The sequence below is a fragment of the Passer domesticus genome, chromosome W, assembly GCF_036417665.1.
Source record: "Passer domesticus isolate bPasDom1 chromosome W, bPasDom1.hap1, whole genome shotgun sequence".
In the NCBI taxonomy this organism is placed as follows: domain Eukaryota; kingdom Metazoa; phylum Chordata; class Aves; order Passeriformes; family Passeridae; genus Passer; species Passer domesticus.
Genome location: NC_087511.1, coordinates 857,718 through 881,320, shown reverse-complemented (window position 1 = coordinate 881,320; position 23,603 = coordinate 857,718). Strand labels below are relative to the sequence as shown.

The following is a 23,603-nucleotide window of genomic DNA, read 5'->3' as shown; positions in this document are numbered from 1 at the left end:
TGCCATGGCAGGCACTTGAGTTCAATTTCCTGTATGTTATCATAAAGCAGTTAATGGCTTTGTCTAACTTTTCTCCATTATCCTTTGTATCACTGTGATGTAACTTTAAAAACTAATGAAACTTGATATCTTCCCTACCCTTCATCTCCCCCCTCCAATGTTTGGCCCCAATGTCCCCAGAAAAAGCTTCAGGACAACATTGTTATTGATCTGTCTCAAGCTTCAGGAGTATTAACAGAGAAGATCCCTTTTTAGGCTCTGGAAACAACCTTCTGCTTTTGTGAAACAAGGTTTTAGGTTTGTTTGGCAGCAGTAATAATCTAAACTTTCCTTTAACAGAATCACGATGAAACCTGGAGAAATTATTTTTCTGACATACATTTCTTCCCAAATGCTGTTTATACCCACTGCTACGACTCATCTGGAACGAAACTCTTTGTGGCAGGAGGCCCCCTTCCATCAGGACTTCATGGGAATTATGCTGGTCTCTGGAGCTAATGATAACTCTTCATAAATGCTGATCTTGACACATATTTCTACTTTTCTTTACCATTTTAAAAACAAAATTGTGTGATGCCATTGACTTCTGGTTTAAATGCAAGTTATTTTTCGGCAATTTTCTGTTGGTCTCCAACAGTCTTGTACATGTTTTTGAACCATTATTTTTGCATTAACCTGCTTGGTCTTTTATATGAAGGCGTTTTTAAATCCTTTTTTATTGTATTTACTCCAAATGACTCTTCCCCCACATTTAGGCTGTCTTGGCCACATGCCTCCTCCTCTTTGCTGTGACATAGGATTCCTTCTTATAGCGTGGTTGCTGCTGGACTTTCTGTGAAAGTCTAGGGGCTGTGTGTCTTCAGATATTTTGTCAGTTCCATTACCTGAAGTGAGGACTACTTTTAATTTTAAAATATTAAAAATATTTGTAAGAGATAAAATAGTAGCTTATCTGTAGAGCCTGGCCCTAGTCTGGGTTAATCTTATTTTTTAAAAGTACAAGTCTAATGACACTGTTTATACATAGAGGAGTATGGTCATTTTAATATGTACTCATTGGAGCCCAGGGATAGATTCCCCTGGGGTATTGCCCATCAAGCCCAAAGTGCAGGAGTTTAAAAAAATGCATTTGTATTTGAATTGCAGTTTTCAGCAGTGCCAAAAGAAAATTTATCTACTGTTTCTTTTCTGCTTCTCCCAGGTATCAGCTTGCACAACTGGAGTTTGTATAGGCTGTTCTGCAGTGTGGCTATTGCAGGATGACGTTACATTGAGGGCCTGCAGAGATGCTAAGAGGACATGGGAGCTAGGGACATGAGTGTTCTTGTCCTTCAAAATGAACTAAATCTATCAATTTTTCAGATGAGTCAAGATTCCTTAGTATGCGGCTGTGGTAGCTCATGGGTTCTTCATAAACTGCCTAAAACCCGGGACCTCTTTTTGTCCCAGGTTGTGGAAGCTTTTCCCATTTTAGCTGTTCTGTTTGGCCATCTCCTCTAATATACCAATGGAATAAACTGGGTTTTTTTCTCTGAGGTTAAAGAGTGCATCTTGGACTTGTCTAATGCAAGCTGGAAGCTTTCCACATAGCAAGATAACTTGCTGTTAGCTCACATTGAGCTAGCAGCATCTGTTGTCATGTTGCTTGCTGTAGGAGAGGCTCAGGTTTTCCTCAAATCCCCTGCTGCCTTCTGCAATCAAACTCCCACAAACTTCATGTGGGACTGGGTGGGGAGAATAGGTCCAATGCCCTTCAGGTCCAGCCATGAAATGTGTGCATTCCGGGATGATGGCCTTACATAATACTCACTAAAATGTAGGACTCGAGGATGCTCCTCCTAGCCTTTTGGCAGGCACCAAGCTTGGCTTGTCACTGATACCTCTGTCCTCTGCTGGGATGAATGCCTTTCCCATGCCCTTGTCACCAGTGGAGCAGAGTGTGCCTGTATCTCACTGCTGTGGTGCCAAATAGGTAGTTGGCTGAAGCTGAGAAGAATGACAAAGCTGGGGCATGGTCTGTTCTTCTGTGTCTGCTGGAGATCACAGCCACCACTGTAGAGTAGCTCTAGTCCCAGATGCAGTTCCTGCCAGATTGCCTAGAGCTAGTCCACATGTGTCTTTGTGGTCCCTCTCATCTTTGTACTCTTTATCTTCATCAGTAATGCCAACCAGTGACACTTGGGCTTAATTTCTGGTTGGTAGTGTGTGGTAGTTTCTGGGGTCCCCAGGATAAAGGAGGAATTGATGAATCTGACTCCATGTTCTTAGAAGGCTAATTTATTATATTATGATATTATATTAAAGAATGCTATACTAAACTATACTAACAAATAGAGAAAGGATACAGACAGAAAGCTTAACAAGAATGAATAATGAAAACTCTTGACTGCTTCCAGAGTCCCGACACAGCTGGACTGTGATTGGTCATTAAGTTAAAACAATTCACATGAAACTAATCAAACAATGACCAGTTGGTAAACAAACTCCAGACCACATTCCAAAGCAGCAAAACAGGGAGAAGCAATCAGATAATTATTGTTTTCATTCCTCTCTGAGGCTTCTCAGCTTCCCAGGAGAAGAAATCCTGGGCAAAGAGAATTTTTCAGAAAATATCACAGTGACCTTTCACCCTTTTTGTATAATTAAAATAAAAAGAAATCGTGTTTGTAATCCTTCTGCTGGGCCCATGCAGAAGAGAGAACAAACACATGCCGAGAGGTTTATCCATTGCCAATCAAAACCTCAATCAAGTGCTGATGTGGAATGATCAAGGAGATTCTTTACCTGTAGAACATCAATTTCTATCATATCACTAAAACAAGCTTCAATATAAGAAAATGCAAAAAACAATGCAAAGAATGTTCATTGTTTCAAGTCCAAACAGCTGAGTTTCAGGAGAAAGTCCATGACTGGAGATGCTGCTCTTTGACATCCCTGAAAGGTCCCTTTTGGTCCTGAAACAAAGAACTGCTAAAGAAAAATCACCAACAATTATTTAGAAATCCATTGATATTTATCAAACAGTTTTGATAAAATTTCTGGAATGCCCTGGCCACAGCCCTTAATTGAAGCACTTGGGCTGAGGCTAAGTTGTGGCTTGCCATCACTTTTGAGCTGCTAGCTCTTTCCACTTGTTTTTTTTTGTTGTTGTATTTTAAATTTTTTGGTTGGTTGGTTTGGTTTTTTTGTTTTGAAAGAACAGTAGCAGCATAGGGTTTTAGGACCCTGCAGGGGCCCTGGTCCTGGTGGGCGGACCAGGGAACCCAGACCCAGCCCACAGAGCGGTGGACCAGGTCCGGATGGGGGAATCAAAGCCCCCAAACCCAGTGGTGGGCGGGCCAAATGGCCCAGACCCAACCCGCGGGGCGGGCTCTTTGTTCTCACAACCCAGCCCCACTATGCTGCTAGTGCCTTGGCAACAGGAGTGACCGAACATCTCCTTCCCCTCCCCCCAGAACCACCTGCGCACGCCGGCAGCTGGGGAGGGGAAGTTTTCCTGGAAATCTTCATCTCGGATCTGGGGGTTTTCTGTCCCCAGAGCAAGTGAGCAATGTTCGCTTTCTGCTGTTTCTCTTGCCCTCACGGTGCAAACAACAGTGTTCCCACTTTTTGCCCCTCGGCACCACCCCATCCCCACTGGGCTTGGGACCAGAGACAGAACCTCCAGGAGCCACCCCCCCCATGCTGCTGGGGCGCACGGGGGGAGGCAGGCATTCCAACCCCCAGCGAGAAGCCCCCGACCAAATACACCTGTCTCAGAAGTATAATTTACTCACACTGAGCACTGACATGGGTACTTCACAAACAGATCTTTTTATGGTGTTTCATAATTCTACTTCCCTTGTGGGTTGGTTGCTTAAACTGAATCAGTTCATGGTGAAATTATAAACTATGGAGTAGCAAAGGAGCTTTTGTATTTTATTTAGAGTTGTTCATTGTTTTTTAAAGATGTAATGGTGCCTATGTTGTTCTGTGATGGCAATTTACTTCTTTGGTTATTTTAGGGGTTTTGAAAAGTGGAAGTATACAGAGAAAAACAAATCTTGGTGAAGTATGGCAGGATGTGTATTTTTGGGATTATTCCTCCAGCTACCATGTAAGATCACACTGTCACAGGGAACAATTTCTGGTTAGTTGTTTTGTTGGGCTTGGTTTGAGGTGCCTTTTTTCCCCCCTCTTTTCTAAAGAAACTAGACACTTGACTCTGAGTGTTCTCTAATTCTGCTGAAACAACTAGTTAGGTGCTTAGTGTCACCAGTACCAAAGGAAAACTACTGATCTGGAAACCCTAGCCCTGATGTTGATCTATAAATTTGAAGCATATTCCAGGTCTGGGTGAGGGGGCAAAAAGGGTATTTTTATGGACTAAGCTCTAGCCTCCAAACATGGAGGCTGATCTTTCTGCAGAGTCAGCAGAGTCTCTAGGTTATTGAAGAGGTCACCACAGCACCCCTGGAACCTGTCCCTCTCTGCCAAATGATCACAAATACCTCAGTGTGTGGTCCTAAAGGTTGGTAGTATGAGTGCCCTTTTCCTCACTTTTTTTCTGCATAAGAAGCTTTGGGCAATTCTCAGAAGAATCTGGACAATGATGTAAAATTTCTCAAGTTTCATATGCTTCTGTGTATTCTGCTTTCATTGTGCTTTCTTGCAAAGATAACTTCTCATGGGGAGGGAGCCATCCTTGTTGCTGTATGAAAATCCCCCCAAAAAACTGGGAACAAACTAGATATAGTGCTGCAAGAACACAAATTGGGTCAGAGAGAACTTAATTTCTAGCCTGTATTGTAGCAGCCACAGGGCCTGTAAGGCCTCCCTGGCAGTCACTTGCCTAAGATAAGAAATGCCTAGTCATGATGACTGGATCAAAGAAGCCCCTCTTCCGCCTTCAGACCCTTGTTATCTCTCTGTAAGACCATAGGTCATATTCGCCTCAACCCTTACTATTGGACTGTTTCCCAAAACCCACATACCCTATATAAACCCCTATTTCTGCGCTGTTCAGCAGAAGAGCTGTCACTGTCACCCTTCGCAGTAGCTGTCAATAAAGACACCTCTGTGGAACCTCATACAGCCTTCTCCTCTCTCTCCCTGCATCTGCCGAGGCACTTAGCAAGCAAAGAGCTGAAATCACTAAAGAGCTGAATTCAACAAAGAGCTGATCTCACTTAAGAGCTGAGCTGCTTGCTAAGATTGCCTGCGGCTGGGGGCCTGCCTGAGGGACCTGGACAGGTTGTGCTTAGTGGGACTTCACTATCCAGACACCTACAGCAGCCGGGGTCAGATAGACCCTGAGAACCCCCTGCTGTAATACTGTTTCAGTGGTTTTAAATGCTTGTAGCAATATAGAATCATAAATGTTATGTTTCAGAGTATTTTGTGGTTGGTCATGTGTCACTTTTGGTCCAGTCAAGGTTAGAAAAAGAGGCAGAGAAAGGTGATGATATGCCAACTGTCCAAATATAAGTCATAGGAGAAATGGGATGAAAAGACAGGTTTTCTTACTCTAATTGATTTTTTTGCCCTACTGGTTTAGAAATCAGTTGAAATCCAGGATCATGGTGCAAGAAGCAGTGGTTTTCCATTGAAGTGCAGGAATGACTGTACAGCAGGGTATCTCCCATCTCTTCATGGAGTCAAGTTGAGTGCACCCTGGTGTTCAAATAGCAGATGGCATGAAATTCAGTCTGGTGACTGAGTTGTGCTCACTGTGTCTTGCTGTGCTTTGCTGAGACCCACTGGCATTCGCATTTTCAGGCTGTCTTTTCAAATGTTTCTTAGCAAGTTCCCTCCCTTGCTCTTTCCTGCCCATCTGAATGGTCTGTTTGGGGTTGCCTCCTCCACCCCAAATCATCCCAGCTTTTTACTGTAGCAATATCATGATGTGTTACTCTTCGAGCCAGGTCTTATGAGATCTCAGTGAAACCCATCACACCCAAGATAGCTCAGCTACCCAGAATGGCATAAAATTACCAGGATGGCTTCTGAGGTAGTGTTGGAAACAGGAAAAGGTTTAATAAAAGGCAAAATAACAAAGCTCTTACAGAAAAACCGAGCCAGGGGCAAGACGTCTTTGCTCCTGCTAAAACACCCCACAAAAGCGATTATTTCCTTTGTTCTATTCCTTTTCTAGTGAATTACCTAGGTGGGACCTCTTGGCCTCTGTCCAATCGGACAGCCCCAGGTCTGAGGTGAAGTCCCAAAGGTTCTATGAGGTGTCTTTGTACTTAATTTGGGAGGGAAAATTCTGGGCTTTTTGCCTTTTTAAGCAGACAAAGAATAATATGGTCACTCCATCAACAGGGGGCACATTCCTACAATATTGTACTTGCAGAGGTGACCTCTGTTAAGCAGAAATGGGCTTGCTGGCATTTTATCAAGACATCCTTGAGACCTTTAATTTGCTATTTTTTAACTGGGCAGACTTTTGAGGCTGGCTCAGACCAGAGAACTGGGTAGTTGCACTAGTACATGTTTCACTAATGGGAGGATTACACAGTGTTAGGGATATAGTTAGTAATTCGTGCCGATAAAATATAGACTTCTAGAAAGTATATGAATCAAACTGGCTGTACAAAGGGGGGATAGGGATTTCATTCTCAGGATGGCAAAACCATGGCAGACTGGCAAGGGAATACCATGGCATTTACATATGAAGGAAACCTTGGCTGCACAGGAGATGGTCGTTCACAGTGGCATGTATCCAGAGACTCCCAAAGATGATGGCCCGCAAAGATACCCATCTGAGATAACCAGAGCCATCAACACCTGTCACCTGAATACAGGATTCCGGCAACTGGGGAGAAGCATTAATCTATTCCCGGATTAAGGCTTTGTGCAGTTCAGACTGAAGAAAAGAACCAACTTGAATATGAAGAACTCTAAAAAGAGACAAAGGGACTCTGCCGCGGGCGGAATAAAGAGTATAAAAACTGTCCCCTCGGAGCAGCCAGTGTGGATGAAGAGGGATTTGGTTCGATATAGGCCAAATCCACGTTCACCCAACCTATCTCCCGGGGGTGTTGCGCTGTCAGTTTGATTGTTGGCTGTTGGGACTGTATCACGGTTGCAAATAAATTCTTTTTGTTTTTCTATTAAAATTGGACATATTTCATCTTTACCTATAACACACTGTAACAGTCTATTTCTGCAGGGGGACAGACTCTATCTCACATTAGGCACATGAAGCAGAGAAAAGAACTTTAATTATAACAGACTGTTGGACTTTTCTTCCTGCTGGTAACTTTCCAGTCATGTTGGATCTTCTGTGCTGCCAGTGAGTGTAGAAACTAGTTAATTTTATCGCTCAGCTCTTTTCAGTGAACTACCATGTTAATTTGGGTATCTTTGGGTATTGCATTTTCAGTATTCATAATCACAGGTAATGAAACCCAGTGACTTAAGTATGGGTTCAATAGTAAAATGATCCCTGGCTGACTTGACTGTGCAAGGGAGAAAGCTGGAGAAATTGCCAGGAATGAGGTGACGAGTAAACTCATAGATTCTACTGGGTAGCAATGTCTCAGTAACAATTGGGTGTTATGTGATAGACCTTCCTAAGGAAGCAGAAGCTACTTTGCAATATTGGCTTGAGCAGAGAAATGAGGGTGGTGCTCACCCTCTTCACCTTATTTCTGATAATTCCTCCAGTTTTCTCCCTTGTACAGTCAAGTCTGATAGGGAAAATTGGTAGTTCTCTCGTTGGGTGCTTTCTGGGATTGCGATAACAAAGTGAGTCCATTTGTTTGGTTCCCCTCATCTGTGCTGCTGGTGTTAGTCCAAGGTGAATAAATTACCAAAGAACAGTTAATAGGTGTTTGATCCTAGTCTCAGTTGTTAATTTTCTACATAGATCCATTTTTAAGAGCATAGCAAGAGTACCTAGTGATCTTACTGGACTTTGTCCACAATGGTTACATTCATATTGTGGGTGACTTGTGACTTCCTTAATGAGGGGAACTCCTGAACTCCATTATGGGGCTATATTTGCTGCCTCTGTTTTAAGTCTTTGGCTGCTTTTTGTATCTTAATCCTTAAGATACTTATGTTCAGTTACTCTTCTCCAGAATTTCATCCTCTTCCTTCATCTGAGCACTTGCTTTGTATATACCTTGCAGCTGAAAAATTAACAGATTAAAATTATGATCCAGCTATGTCAAGTGGTGGTTTGGTGTCTTAATTTCTGCCCCTCAGATGAGAGGCACTTACCAGCCTTGTGAATTAATATCCCTCAGCTGGTGCAGATGTGAAATAAAGCAGGCTTTGATGGAGATCACCTGTTTTCTTTGCTTGCAAGAAACCAAGAACAGATGGGCTGTCACAGCATCTTGGCAAAGCAGCAGCATCTTTCAGCAGCCAGGTGGGAGCTCTGAGATCTATTTCTGGTGGTCTGATAACCTTATTTTCCATAAATCCACATTTCCAAGGTGTCTGAGAAGTTCTTAGCTTCTATTGCAATTGGTGCTGTGACTAAATTACTGAACTGAGGTACAGCTCATTCCTAGGAACACTGTTGCAGAGCTATGTGTGATGCAGGCATATGCTCTCTGGCTTAAATCCAAGTGAAAATCCCTGTGTGCCTCACTGGCCACCCCTCAGCCAGAACCTCAACTTAAAATGCATTTCTGAGTGTTGCGGTACCTTCAGTAACTTAGTCTCTGAAGCACAGGCACCAGAAATTTGTCTGTGTTGCAGACAAGGGAGAATGGAAAGGAGAATATAACCACATCTTATCTGAAGGCATCTCCTGTTTATTCTCTCCCTTGCTTCTGCAAGTGGACACTTGAGTGCATGTTGAGGATGGGCAAGGGGCACAAGAAAAATGGTAAATGTCCAACAGTGTTTGCTATTGCTCTCAGAACTCCTGAGGAATTAAAAATATAGAGGGGATACTTATTCATTGCTCAGGAGGTACTTGTAAAAGGGCTTAATCAGAAACATTTTCAGAGAAATCAAGTAGATATCCCCATCATTCTTGTTTCTTCATGTTAATTTTCAAGTATTTAAATTGGCAAGTATCTTTTTGCTTGAGATGCTGGGTTTCTTAATGTGGTACTTGTGGTACTTAGCTAATTAGGAGAATGCTCTTGACAGAAAGGAATCTTCCCAATTAAAATTAAGTGCCATTTTCTAATGGCCTTTCCCTCTAGTATCCTGCTGGGAGTGTTGTGGTCTAAGAAAGCACAGACAGATCTGAGTGCCAGGGTTGGCAGAGTTAAGAAAATCTGGTCTGCCTGACCATTTCTGTACCTAAAAACCCACCAAGTAAAATACTTGATTGTATACAAATTCTGGTCATTGGACTGAAACTGAGAGGGTATATACAACCCTTGCAACATAGTGTGAGGTCTCTATAGTCCTAGAAATTGATTCTTTGACCTCAGAACAAAAATGTAGGAGTCAATATGTTGTTTTCTTAGGAACTGCTTTTCCAAATTCCCTTATTAAAAGGGAAAATTCAAGTGCTGAATCTTAAAATCTTATTAAACTTGTACTTTTTATTTGCCCATTCACCTGGTCTCCTTTTCTTTTCAAGGCCTCCCACAGTCTCAAGTTATAAAAATCACTATGACTCATCCAAATAATGCCAAAACAGTCTAACCAGAGGTTAATGTGCCTGACACGATCCGTCCTAAGGACGTGATTCGTGTAGGTTCTTTTTCACTGATCTCAGGGTGCAAAAACTGACACGACAAGGGGATTTGCAGTAAAATCAAAATACATGTACTTTTATTAAATAGCCATAGAAAAGATGTGTTAGAGAGAGGGGAATGAAGAAAGGGAAAAGAATAAGGAAAAGAAAAGGAAAAGAGGGAGGGCAAGGAGGTGTATAGCTACCAGACGTGCGGATGACAAAGTCCCTCGAAGTCCGGTCGACGAAGAGGCCTGTCGTCTTCACGTCAGGGGAGATCTCAAAAGGTATCAGTCAGCTCTAACCCTTTTTATAGTCCTTTTGAAATGGGGGAAGGGGACCCATTTCAAAATAGTCTATTGATGAAGGGTACAAGGAGTCCATCAGTAGTCCATCAGGAACAGGTGTCGTCAGCAGCAGACGTCGTAGGCAAGAACCATTGTCTTCTCGGTCCAGTGGTCGCTTGCAAAACTTGCTCCGGTCCCCACACATACCTTCCCTCACCCTACGGTGGGGATTTCAGTCTTAGTCCTTTTGGGAAAAGAGGGGAGCTTTTCCATGTAGGGGTCGCATGTCTCAGTCCTTGAGGGAGAACCTTCTCCCATCTCAGTCCATCTGTCACGGTGATTGATGTACGGTGAATGGAGGGTCCTTTTGTGGTGACTTCCGGGAAGGTCATTCCAGAGAGAAAGTCCAGCCAAGTCAGAAGGGTGGAGAAATTCCAGCACTAGCGTTGCTAGGTGATGCAGGCGAAGGAGAGCACACTGCCCCTTCTTGGGTGCAGTGTTCCATGAGTTGAGCAAACACACCTGTAGGCAATAATCTGGCTTGGTGGACCAGACAGACCTGGATTTTCAGAACAGGATCTTTCCCTTTCCCCGGTGGTCTTGGCTTTCATGACGATCGAGAGGCAAAAAATGAGGGAAGTTTCGGACAGACTCTCACAGTGCCTTCCTCTTCTAGTACCTTGATCTTTGTAAAGCTATCTCAAATTCATCACTATCTTAGGGTTGGGTACATGCACTGTCTTTTTCTAAGATCTATGTTTTGAAGTTGCAACAGGTTTCTACTGTTACTTGTGGCTTGTTCCATTTGTGTTAGGATGTGGTGTTGACACAAATCAATACATTGGTTTTTCTTGGTATCAGTCTTACCTGTGACATCTATCAGTGTGTGCTTTTTGTCACGATCCACTAGTACAAGCAGGGGTCGTGATGGTTCGTTAACTGATCTCGGAGTGCAAAAACAACACAGAAGGAAATTTCAGTATTAATCAAAACAAATGCACCTTTTATTGAGTGCCCACAGCAAATGTGATAGAAGGATTAGAAAGGAGATAAAGGATAGAGAGAGAAAAGGGGGGGGGGGGGGGCTATAGCTACCAATGGAGAGACTAAATCCTCGTGGTCCAGCCAATAGATCCATCTTGTCACGTTGGGGAGAATCTTGGAGTCTTTGGTTAACTCAGGGGTCTTTTATAGTCCTCTGCCGGGAGGGGAACAGGTACAGGACAATGGAGAATAAGTCCGTTGAGAACAAGTACAGACAGTCCAGACAGTCCAGTTTGGGACCCATTGTTTCAGGACTGATTTCTATGGGAAACCAGTCTTGGTCCAGCGAGCACATCTGCAGGTAACACTTGGCAGACATCCCGCTTCAGTCAGCCCAGCACCCTCCTGTTAGAATTTTAAGGGTCTGAGTCTCAGTCCTTGGGGGGGGGGGGGGGGCTTCAATTTCCGTCCTTGATGGCAGTCATGAGGCAGATGAGGAATTTTCCATGGGGGATCACCAAAGTTACCTCAGAAAGTTAGACTTTCTCTAAAGCAGGTGGCATCTGGCCGAGAGGGGGGGGAAATTCATGGGCTATTGTGATGAGCGGGGATCATGAAGCAGATGTAACTGTACAGAGCAGTCCACTAATTGCTAGGTCCTGTGTACCGTGGTGGCACAGCAAGCACAGCTGCAAACAATCACTTGGCAAACATTCACTTCAACCAGGCCAGAGCTCCAGTCAGGGTCTTCAGGGTCTTAGTCTCTGTCCTTGCAATGATTGTGAAGCAAACGAGGGAAACTTCAGACCATCTCTTACACTTGTATGTTAATGTGTACACGAATACTGGCTTTTCCCCATGGCCTATGATGTATATGATGCACAAACTACACAAGGTGTTTTAAAAAGTGCAGGAGTCACAGCTTCTTGCCTGAGGGTATGATGTCTTACAATGAACTGTTTTTAATGTTTTTTTTCCCCCAAATATATTTAATAATATCCAAAGCCTTTGAAGAAAAAAAAAAAAAAAAATCAGGGCTTGCTGACACTTGTTGGCTTTCATTCTGAATCCAGGGTCTGATGTTTATTAACTCCTGCAAATCCACCCATCTAACAGCTTTTCTCAGCTTGCTCTTTCTTTCATGAGCTGTGTCAGAAACAGCACTGGATCCTGAACTATCACAGAAGCTGTCAAGTGAAATAGTAACAACTCTCTTCAAATATTACAGTGCACATTTTTAACTGTCAGGTAAAGCTGTTCAAAATTATTGATGCAACTTGCAAGTGGAACCGTGGGAAATTGCAGATATGTGAAACCAGTCTCTGCACATGGGGCTCAGTGTTTAGTTACCCTGTAAATTGTTTCTTCTCTCTGAAAAGCAGGGATTGGGGTTTTTTTAGTTTTTATTTTTCATACAAAGACATTACACATTTGGCTTTGTTTTCTAAATTGGAAAAGGATATCTTGGTTCTTAAACTTACATCTGGAGTTTGGGCTAAGTTTCTGTCTCTTATGCAGATAGAGGATGGTGTGATTGATACAGAATGTCCCTTCCCAGCTGTAAGGGTAATTCGTTCATAAGAGCATAGAAACAGGAACACTTCTTCACTTACTGTGGCCTTCCATGGACATGCATATCCATTATTAACTGAAGTACATTACTGCGCTCTGTTGATTCATGAGACTACCTTTGTATTTAGAATCAGCATCATTAGTCATCAGTGTATTGACATTAATAAATGGTCACAGAGCTCTAATGTATGTGTATTTCCTGTGCTAACTGCATCTGTTTTCCCTGTACCCCAATGCAGACTTAATCTGGAGTTCTCTTTTTCTCTTTTTAGTTCTTGCTAACTTTGGAGTTTCTTCAAATTCAGTAAGGTCCTGGTTTTACCACAGTTCCTTTTCAGAGTAGAACAGATTGGTTTAACTTTGTTTTCTAATCTTTAGCACTTTCCTCCCATTTCTTCTTAGTTCACCTTTAACAGTAATTTCAAAGCTGTTTGCCTAGTCTGAAAAATATTGAGCCATAATAGAAAGAAAACCTGTAGCCCACTGTAGAAAGATCGCTCTGTGCTTTTACTATAAACTTTAGTGTCTGGCTGCCTACCTTGGAAGGGGAGGCTCCACTCCTGCATACTCTACAGAAGCTGAAATTCTCTTGCATCCATATTATACAGTGGATGTCAGCAGATCAGGAAGCGGATGTGCCCTACATCTGCACCTAGTTTTTTAATCTGATCAGTGGTGCTTTAGTCAACTAAAGAACTGGCATCTTTGGCTGCTACTCAGTGTTATAACTAAACTGAAGGCAAAATTGAGGGTGCATTGGTGACTTTTTTGTTGACTTTGTCCCATTTAAAGGCTTTCTCCACAGACTTTTTGTCTCTTGCATATTTCATGGATTATGAAAAAACTTTGCTATCGTAGGGCTATGAGCTAAACTCTGTGCTCAAAAGGCAAAAATTATTAGCTTTGGCCAGCAGTAATGCCAAAGGCTGACTATGCTCAGAGATGGGCTGGTAATGGAGTGTTTGAGCAATGGAAGCCTTGAGAGTTCCACAACAGTCCTTGCCAGTCTTTCCCAAGCACTGTTCAGCACTATCCCTATTTAAAACCAAAATAGGTATTGCATTGAGCAGTGGAACCTGCTGAATTTCCTAGGTTTGAGAGAGACACTGGAGAGAAGACTCCAGGTTCCATGTGTTTTAAATACAACTTAAAACCAATGCAGCTATACTCTCAGATCAGCACCACTTCCTACCTTTCCCTCCATTTAGATGGGAATTCAAAAGTAAACTCAACAATACATGATCTGGTTGTGTGCTTGCAGGTGGAACATGAGGCTCTTGAAATTTGAGAATTGAAATTTCTTATGTGGAAGAAGTTGTAAAAATCACTGTTACATTGTCTATGTGGTCAAGCAACACACAGATGACCTAAAATGATCAGTTCTTCAGAAGAGTGCAGAGTACTTAATTGCATTTAGCAAGCTGGCAGAAGAACTGTAATCCAAGATCCAAGCTCTTGCACCCGTAGAGTTCTTCCCCATAAGAAATTTCAATTGCCATTTTCAGCAACCGTGTCCTTGCTTTCATTATAATCTGAGCTGCCATCTCCAGGTCTGTGAGGATTGTTTTCAGGGACCTGTAAAATAGAAAAATCTACTCTATGATCAAGAGAGGGTTTCTTTGAGATGAATCCCACTGAAAGATCAAGCCATACAACTGTATTTCTTCTCCCAACACTGCCAGATAAAACGGCAGTGAAGTCACAAAGTGATGTGCCTGTCTTTGCTGGATGATCTCTGGAATTCTCTCAAGGGTTTTCTGTGCTTCTGGTGTGAGAGTTCTGAGAGATTTGATGTCATTGTCCCCTCTTAAAAGATCAAGCAGCGATGAGAGATCATAGTTCGTGATTCCCAAGATTGGTCTCATCCAGTTGATTTCTCCTAGAAGTTGTTGCAAGTCTTGCAGATTGTTGACCTTTGAGCTGATCTCTAATTTTTGTGGTCTTATTGTTTGCTCTGTTATTTTCCATCCCAGATATTTCCATGGTGCAATCTCTTGAATTTTCAAAGTGCTGATTTCCAGTCCTGCTTTTTGCGCTTCTGCAATCACACAGTCATGAGCTTTTTGCAGCTCCTGTTGTGATGGTGCTGCAATGAGCAAATCATCCATATAACGAATGATTTTTGTCCCCGGGTATTTTTCCCATGCCAGAGACAAAGCTTGATCCACGTACCATTGGCAGATAGTCGGCGAGTTTTTCAGGCCTTGTGGCAGAACAACCCAATGGTACCTTTGCAAAGGCTCCTCCTTGTTGATGCTTGGGATGGAGAACGTGAGTTGAGGACCATCATCTGGATGAAGCGGGATGCTGAAAAAACAATCCTTGAGATTGATGATCACAAGCGGCCAATCTCTCAGAATCATTGAGAGAGAAGAAGTCCTAGCTGAAGTGGTCCCATCCCTCCAATGACCTCATTGATTTTCCTGAGATCATGAAGCAGTCTCCATGAACCTGAAGTTTTCTTGTGAATGATGAACACTGGAGAATTCCAGGGACTGTTCGTTGGTTTGATGTGTCCCTTTTGCAGTTGCTCTTTGACCAAACTCAAACAAATTCTGGGCTGCATCAAAAGGAGCGTGGCCAGCAAGTCAAGGGAGGAGATTCTCCCCCTCTGCTTTTCTCTTGTGAGACTCCACCTGGAGTACCGTGTCCAGCTCTGGGGTCCCCAACATAAAAAGGACATAGAACTGTTGGAGCAAGTCCAGAGGAGTCCACCTCCCCTACCAATACAGGCTGAGAAAGTTGGGGCTGTTCAACCTGGAGAAGAGAAGGTTGCCTGAAGATCTCTTAGCAACCTTCCAGTATCTGAAGGGGCTACAGGGAAGATTGAGAGGGACTCCTCATCAGGAACTGCAGACAGGACAAGTAGTAATGGGTAAAAATTGAAAGAAATTAGGAAATTTAGGCTTGATATTAGGAAGAAATTTTTTACTGTGAGGGTGGTGAGATACTGGAACAGGTGGCCCAGAGAGGTTGTGGATGCCTGAACCCTGGCAGTGTTCAAAGCCAGGTTGGATAAGGCCTTAAGCAACCTGGTCTAGTGGGAGGTATCCCTGCCTATGGCAGGGGGGTTGGGACAAGATGATTTTTAAGGTCCATCCCAACCCCATAACATACTATGATTCTATGTATCTATTAAGAGCCTAATTTTCCATCTTGCATTAACCAAGTTACTGTGTTCACATACCAGAAAGATGTTGCTCTTTGAAAAAGCATGTTAGTGTATGTGGCAATGCCACATGTGCTTTTTAAATACCTAGATCTGTACATTCTCATCTGAGTATTGTTAAACATGCTGTAGCCTGACATACAGGTCTTTTACTGCTGCCCTGTTACATAGATAATTGTAATTATCTGCAGTTTGTTTTTTCTACTACTTGAGGTTGCGTGATCTGAAAACTGGTGAACAAAAAGTATTTGTGCATTTTACTATGTGTATCTCTGTTGTGGTGCATGGTTCATTTGGTTTGTTCTGTTTCCCCCTAAAGTTATAATGGTTCGGTCCTGGGGTCCCCCCCCCCTCCCCTGGCAACCCCTCCTTTTGAGAGTGTCAATCTGTTGTCTCCTCCCCTGTTCCCCTGGTTACCCTCTGTCAATCCCTCCCTGAGTTCCTGGCCATCACCCACTGTCCCCTTCCCTCTTTCCAGAAAGTTCTCCCCTCTTCGGTGGGTGATTGGATCGGGAACAAGAGTCCCTCCCTGTCACATTCCCTATTGGCTAGCTGGCATGTTTCTCACGAGTTTGTTCCCTCCCAAGTTCTCCCTCATTGGTTGGTGTGTTGTATGTTCCGCCCCCTTTATAATCGGCTGTACCCCCACCTCGTGGTCTTTTGCTCGGCTGGGATCCCCTGGAGACATTAAACTCTGGACTTTGCCCCCGAGACGAGTCCCTCTTTTCTTACTTCGCCTTCCTGCTGCTCACTGCTGCCTCCTGCTGAGGTGCTCCCCGGACGCCCCCGGCGCATCTGGGCAGTGCCCCCCCCCCCCCGGCTGTCAGCTGCTGTGCCACAGTTCAGCCGGTGCAGACTCCTCCCCAGCTCAGGGGAGTAGAGAAAAAACTCGGACAGCAGCTCGGCATATCTCTAAATAAAATTTGTTTGTATAGTTTGTTGGCTTGGCTGATGGTTTCCTTTATTTTGTAATTATCCCACTGCAAGTAAATCCAGGGCAGTTGGGTTTTACCTTGTAACAGTCCAGCTTCTGTGTTGACATGACTAATTCAAAGGAAACAAAGTAAACTGTTGTTTTTCCTTCATCATTGAGTGGATTGATATCCCAAGGGCACGTTCTCAACTTATTCCTGTTTTTCATAGCTTATACAGCAGTCTTGTTCTCTGTATAGCTGCAATAACACTCCTAATGTAAATGTATCTAATGGCAGAGTTGGGACTGTTACACTCTTCAAAGCATGTCCTTTATGTTCTCTTCTTCTGGTACCTAATTTGTTCTGAGGCAAGAGTTTCCTTTTAATCATGTTATTTTTCTAAAAAATATTGTACAGCACAGACACCTATAGGTGGACAGTTAGGTCTAGGACTAAGTGTGGTGGACAGTTAGGTCTAGGACTAAGTGTTTTAGGGAGACCTTATGTGCTGAAAATGCAGCTGTAGCACTAGATATTTCACTATATTTTAATTGCATAGGAGAGTGAGGCCTCTGTCCAACTGTCCTATTTCCCTGCCTCCTCTTGTCTGCCGAGAATTGGGAAGGTTATATTTGGAGAGGAGGAATGTCCTTAAAAAAAAATCAAAGCTTTATGTTGAAGGTTAAAATCATGTGCCTAAAAGCAGCTTTTGCATTCCCATCTTCTTCACACTTGACTTCACCCTGCGGTGCTAATTTCCATGGTCATGGGCAAACTGCAGCTTTGTATGCAAGCTATGGGAGACCATGTGTCCAGATTTGCCATATCTGCTCTGTAGTATTGTAGTAGGCATTACAGAGGAGAATCTAAAAAGCATGTGAATATTATCCTGTCATCCTACTGGCCTTATACTAAAACTGAGAGATGCAAAAAAAGAAGCATTCATGGCCCTGGAGACAGGCAGAAGATGATGGGTTAGATGTATGGTGGGAGGAAGATAGAAGGTGTTGGTAGTAGTGGTTCCTGGCTTGCATCCTGTCACAGCCATGGATTTGGATGGGCTTGTGCCAACCCCTCAGTGCAAAAGCTGTATCTGAACTTCTTGAGCTGTGCTCTATTCCTAGAGGGTTATTCTTGATGCTGCTTCCCTTTAACACAGAACAGGTCCCCTGTCAGGCTGATGCTTTTGTTTATACCCCTATACCTCATAGGAAAGCAAGAAGAAGGTGAAGGGATAGTTTAAGCTATAGAAAAGGCCCTGTCAATCAGGGTTACTAACTCTCCAGTTGAATCGGATGATCCATCAAGTACAGCTTTCAGATGATATGAGGCCTGTCAGCTGTCTTGTGGGACCAAAATGGATTGGGGATGGCTGAGGGCCTCAGGAAGTATCAAGACAGTCAGTACTCCTCAAGCTCCTCCTAGATGTGTGTCTAGCTTAAATCTCAGCAGTAAAGAGTCCAAATCTTCCCCCAGCAGCTAATTCTAGCATTCATTTATATTGTCCCATCCCCTGTCTTGCAGATCCCCTTGCTTTCCTATTCACTGTGTAGATGAAGCAGTTTGTGGGGCAGCTCATCTGTTTTTGTTTAAAGGGATTTTTAAGTGTTTCATGGCAATGGTCTTCACTTCTTATACTGAACAGTCCAGATTCCCTCAGCATTTTCTCACTGGCCATGCTTGGCATGTATGTGTGTGGCCATTGTTATATCTGGCTGTGGAACCAAGATCTATTGTACTCCTTGCCCTGGACCCTACAGCATCTCCATGCTGCTACTATCGACAGCTTCTTTTCCCATATGCTACAAATGCAGTGGCAGTGGACATTATCCCTTTCAACATTCAATCTGCTGCCTGCCTTCAACTTTCAGCCCAACTGCTGCAGGTTTGCTTGGATGTCATCACTTCCCTTCTTGGGTGTATTTTGTTTCTGATCTTTGTGATCTCAGCTCTTGCCAGCTGGTGGCACCGCTGTTGCAGAACAAGGAATCCAAAACAAGATAGTACTGTGGGAATAGTTTCACACTGTTCTGTTAGTTCTTCCTAGCCATAGCTGTACTCATCCTGTCTGCTTCTAAATGGAGGATCAGGATAATATTTCTCAATTCAAGGTTCTTTCAAGGTTCAGTAAATGGATTAATAAATGAAGGGATGCCAGGAACACGGTGCTTGAACTGTTCTTTTGACAAGGGCAGCCTGTTCTGTCAGACACTGAAAGTGAGCAAATTCAGAGTATATTAAAAAACAAGTACCTTTGTGCTTTGTCTCCCAACCTCCTCATTCTGTCCCAAGCCTTTGCATCTGGCAAAACAAATGACAGGATGGCTTCAGCCCCCTGCAAGGCTCAAGGGACCATGCAGCCAACATAGCATTAGGGACCTACTGATCAGCTGCTCCAAAGTACCACCCTACGTAGAAGGTCTTACCATTCCCTCTTCATTAAGGTATACCACCAGCTGGGAGTGGTAAGAAAGAAGCCACAGGCCTTAAAGTGCTGAACTGTAGTCAGAAGGTCAGACTGACAATTGTTTGGACTGTTTGTGCCAAAAACATAAACAAAGCAGAGGTTGTGTTCCAGGGATGCTGAATCGCAGAATCACAGAATCACAGAATCATGAGGTTGGAAGAGACCTCTAAGATCATCAAGTCCAACCTATGCCCTAACATCTCAACTAGACTATAGCACCAAGTGCCATGTCCAGTCTTTTTTTAAACACATCCAGAGATGGTGATTCCACCACCTCGCTGGGAAGACAATTCCAGTGCTTTATTATTCTTTCAGTGAAAAATTTTTTCCTAATATCTAACCTATACCTTCCCTGACGTAGCTTGAGACTGTGTCCCCTTGTTCTGTCAGTTGCTGCCCGGTGGAAGAGACCGACCCCCACCTGTCTACAACCTCCCTTCAGGAAGTTGTAGAGAGCAATAAGGTCACCTCTAAGCCTCCTCCTCTCCAGGCTAAACAACCCCAGCTCCCTCAAACGTTCCTCGTAGGGCTTGTTTTCCAAGCCCCTCACCAGCCTCGTTGCTCTCCTCTGGACACGCTCAAGTATCTCAATATCCTTCCTAAATTGAGGGGCCCAGAACTGGACACAGTACTCAAGATGTGGCCTCACCAGTGCCGAGTACAGGGGGAGAATGACCTCCCTGCTCCTGCTGGTCACACAATTCCTAATGCAGGCCAGGATGCCGTTGGCCTTCTTGGCCACCAAGGCACATTGCTGGCTCATATCCAATCGGCTGTCAACCAGCACCCCCAGGTCCCTTTCTGCCTGAACACTATCCAGCCACACCGTCCCCAGCCTGTAACGCTGTAGGGGATTTTTGTGGCCAAAATGCAGAACTCGGCACTTAGACTTATTAAACTTCATACTGTTGGACTCTGCCCATCCATCCAACCGATCTAAGTCTCTCTGCAGAGCCCTCCTTCCTTCCAATAGATCAACACAAGCTCCCAGCTTAGTGTCGTCTGCAAATTTACTAATGAAGGACTCGATGCCCTCATCCATGTCATCTATAAAAATATTAAATAGAACTGGTCCCAGTACAGACCCCTGAGGGACACCACTGGTGACTGGCCGCCAGCTGGATGCAGCACCATTCACAACCACTCTCTGGGCCCGGCCATCCAGCCAGTTCCTAACCCAGCGAAGAGTTCTCCTATCCAAGCCACGGGCTGCCAGCTTTTCCAGGAGTGTGCTGTGGGAGACAGTATCAAAGAAGTTTCAGCAGAAAGATTTTTGGCCCTTATAATTGGTGCCTGTGGGTTTTTTTTCCTGTGTTATCAAGTTTCCCTGTTCCAGGGGTTTCCTGTCTCTACATACCCACTGCAGTGCCTCATGCATGTTGAACATTAGGCACATGGACTCATCTACAATAGAAATTTCAGAAATTCTAGATAACTGGAAAGGATTTAACTAGATTTAACAGACTGGCACTGTTGCTGTAAAACTCCTCCCCATATAGCTGCTGTATTCTAGGTAAATATTCACCTAGGGAGCAATGGTGGCTAATTTCTAAATATATATGAGCACTAAAAGAGGTCTCAGAGCCAAGAGGGTGAGGAACAGTTGGTCAGTGCCAAGAAAAACACCTGGGAAAGTACAATCTATTTCTTCGTGTGCTATGCTGGCAGACTGCATCCTACTGCTGGAGACCATGCAGCAACCAGACCAGCAAGGATGCCAATAGAGAGCTATTCAACTATAGAAACTTCTGATCTTGTTCTCTGATGAAACCACTTCATAAGAGACTTTTCCAGTAAAGAAATTGTAGGAGTAATTTTCTTAGGAATCTTAGGAAGAAATTCTTTACTGTGAGGATGGTGAGGCGTTAGAACAAGTTGCCCAGAGAAGTTGTGGATACCTGTAGTGGTTTTGGTTCACCAATTTGAGATTTCGCCAATTTTGAGACTTCCTGGGCAGCGCACCAATGAGTGTGGTGGGTTTCAGTGCTGGCCAATCACCAGTGCACTCATTTCCTGCTGTGAGGTAGGATTAGGAGAAAGGTAGAGCAGGCTCAAAACTTTAAAAGGGTATAAAGAAAATTTTATTAACAGTAACTAAAAGAAAAAAATAGTAAGAATCAAAACAAACCCTTCAGGACACTTCTCCTCCCCCCACAACCTTTTCTTTTCCATTGACAATGTAAAGAAACAAAACCTAAAATGTCCAGTCAGTTTACCACCTCTAAAATAGTCTTTCTTCAGTTCACTTAGGGAGAGAAGTCCCTCTTATTAATGTTATGGAGACTTCTCCACAAGAGGAAAAAACAGTTCTCTCGTGGCTCTCAATTTCCACGACTAACAGCCACCCAGGGAACACTGCCATTGTAAAGTCCCTCCCATTTTCCACAATCCTTCCCACAGCTTGTTTATGGGCCATCTCGACTTGTGGGGTATTGTTTTAAAGATGAGCTGTTCAAAGGCAAAAGTTCTCATCTATTTCTAAAATCATGTTCATTCCTGGGAACAGAGATCTTCTCCTGGGGGCACAGGACTACTCTTCTGTAGCAGTCTGAATTGCTGCTAGCATAGTCCAGGGTAAGGAGGCAAAAAGGACCTTTGCATACTAATCACAGATGTTTTATTCAGCCGCACGGTGAGATGTTCAGGTCCCAGCACCTACACACATAGAGAGTCCTACTTTCCCACTACAGGGGCTTGGGGGCTGACCCTGGTCTTGAGGCAGTACAAAGATGAGGGCCAATCAGGGAATAGGGAGGGAGTGGCTCAGGAACATGGGAACAGACATAGGAATAGGGGAAGGAGCCAATGGGGTGTAACAGCTTTTTGAGGGAATCTTCTTGCATCTCCCTGGACCAGGGAATGCCCCCCCAGGGTCTCCACACTCTTCTCTTTCTCTGTTCAAACTTCTCATGGGATCACAGCTACTTTAACATCTGCTTACTTTAGCATGGAGGCCTTTGCTCAATATCAGTTTGAACCCTTCATCTCCCCATAGTTTCATGCATTATAGGGAAAAAGAGTATTTTCTCCATAGCTTACAAGAGGATTTCAGTCCTAAAATCAAGGCATCTCCTCATCTCTCCCATCTGGGACTTGACTTCTTCACTGACCTCAATGTCTTCATGTTGTTCCTTTACATGCTTGCATCTCGTTCCTTTCTCTCACTCAAGGGAGGATTAAGTCACTGAAAGGGTTAACATGTCACCTGGGCCCTGCAAATGGTCACCTGACCCGCCAGTAACTTGTGGCGGGAGCTGTGGCTGGGGCTGTGTCAGGATCGACTTCATGGTTGGTCTTTGGTTTTCTCTGCGTTCAGTTCCAGCCGCAGGACCATTCTGCACGGGCTGCAGGGCCGCCTCTGGTCTCAGCCGTGCTGGGGGAGGGGACCTGGCAGCAAGATCTTAATAGCCACGGCCAGCCCTTCTCTGGCCAGGACTCCACAGCCTCCCCCACCTTCCTGCCTGGCTCTTGCTTAGACTGCAACCCCTGGTGCGAGGACACGAGGCTTGACTCCATTTTCATCAGAAGGCTGTTTTATTATGATATATGTTATACTAAAATACTACATTACAACTATACTAAAAGAACAGAGAGAAGAAAATCAGAAGGCTACCAAGACAAGAATAGAACAGGAATGAATAACAAAAATCCTGTGACTGCTCACAGCCTTGGCACAGGTGGCTGTGATTGGTCACTGATTGAAAACAATCCACATGGACCAATGGAAGACTCACCTGTGGCACTCCACAGCAGCAGATAGTTATTGTTTACATTTCTTTCCTGAGGCCCTCAGCTCCTCAGGACAGGAAAAATCCTAGCAGAGGCTTTTTCACTAAAAATCCTGGCAACATCTCACCCTTTTAAATTATTAAATTAAATAGAAAAAGAAATGTTTGCAATCCCTTCCACTAGGGCTTTGCAGAAGAGAGAACAACACCTCTTGAGGTTCATCTGTTGCCAATCAAAATCTCAATCATCTGCTGATGTGGAATGTTCAGGGAAACTCTTCACCTGTAGAACATTCAGGGAAATTCTTCACTTATCAAACATCAAATTCTATCATATCACTATAACAATCTTAAAATATAAGAAAATGCAAAAAACACATGCAGAGAAAGTTCATTGTTTCAAGTCCAAACAGCTGAGTTTCAGGACAGAGTCCATGGACTGAAGATGTTCTTCTTTGACATCTCTGGAAGTCCCCTTTGGTCCTGAAACAGGCTTGCAGAATTCTGAAACAAAGAACTGCTAAAGAAAACAAGAATTATGAAAAATCCATTTACAGTCATCAACAATTCAGAGAAAATTTCTGGAATGCCCTGGCCACAGCCCTTCATTGAACCACTTGGGCTGAGGCTAACTTTTGGCTTTTCAATGCTTTTGAGCTGCTAGCTCTTTCCACTTTTCTTTAAAATTTTTTTTTTTTTTTTTTTTTTTGATCAGAAGAAGAGCAGCAGCAGAGGGTCTCTAGGACCCTTGGGTGGCCCTGGTCCTGGTGGTCGGACCAGGGGACCCAGACCTGGCTCACAGAATGGTGGCCCAGGTCCCTGTGAGGAAATCAAAGTCCCCAAACCCAACA

At 43.8% G+C, this 23,603-nt stretch overlaps 1 protein-coding gene across 6 annotated transcripts in view; it reads left to right on the top strand.

The window, feature by feature from the left end:
- The window catches only part of LOC135289154 (DDB1- and CUL4-associated factor 12-like), a 55,839-nt gene extending 32,862 nt beyond the window's left edge, over positions 1–22,977 (top strand). For 2 of the 6 annotated variants that reach the window (XM_064402565.1, XM_064402570.1), the window contains exon 9: positions 14,625–22,977. In XM_064402565.1, coding sequence (XP_064258635.1) covers positions 14,625–14,840 — 216 coding nt within the window. In that variant the 3' untranslated portion in view covers positions 14,841–22,977. Of the gene's footprint in view, positions 1–339; positions 8,154–14,447 lie in introns of those variants that run through there. The other 4 variants (XM_064402566.1, XM_064402569.1, XM_064402568.1 and 1 more) reach the window with 4 other exon arrangements.
- Positions 22,978–23,603: the final 626 nt, after the last annotated feature.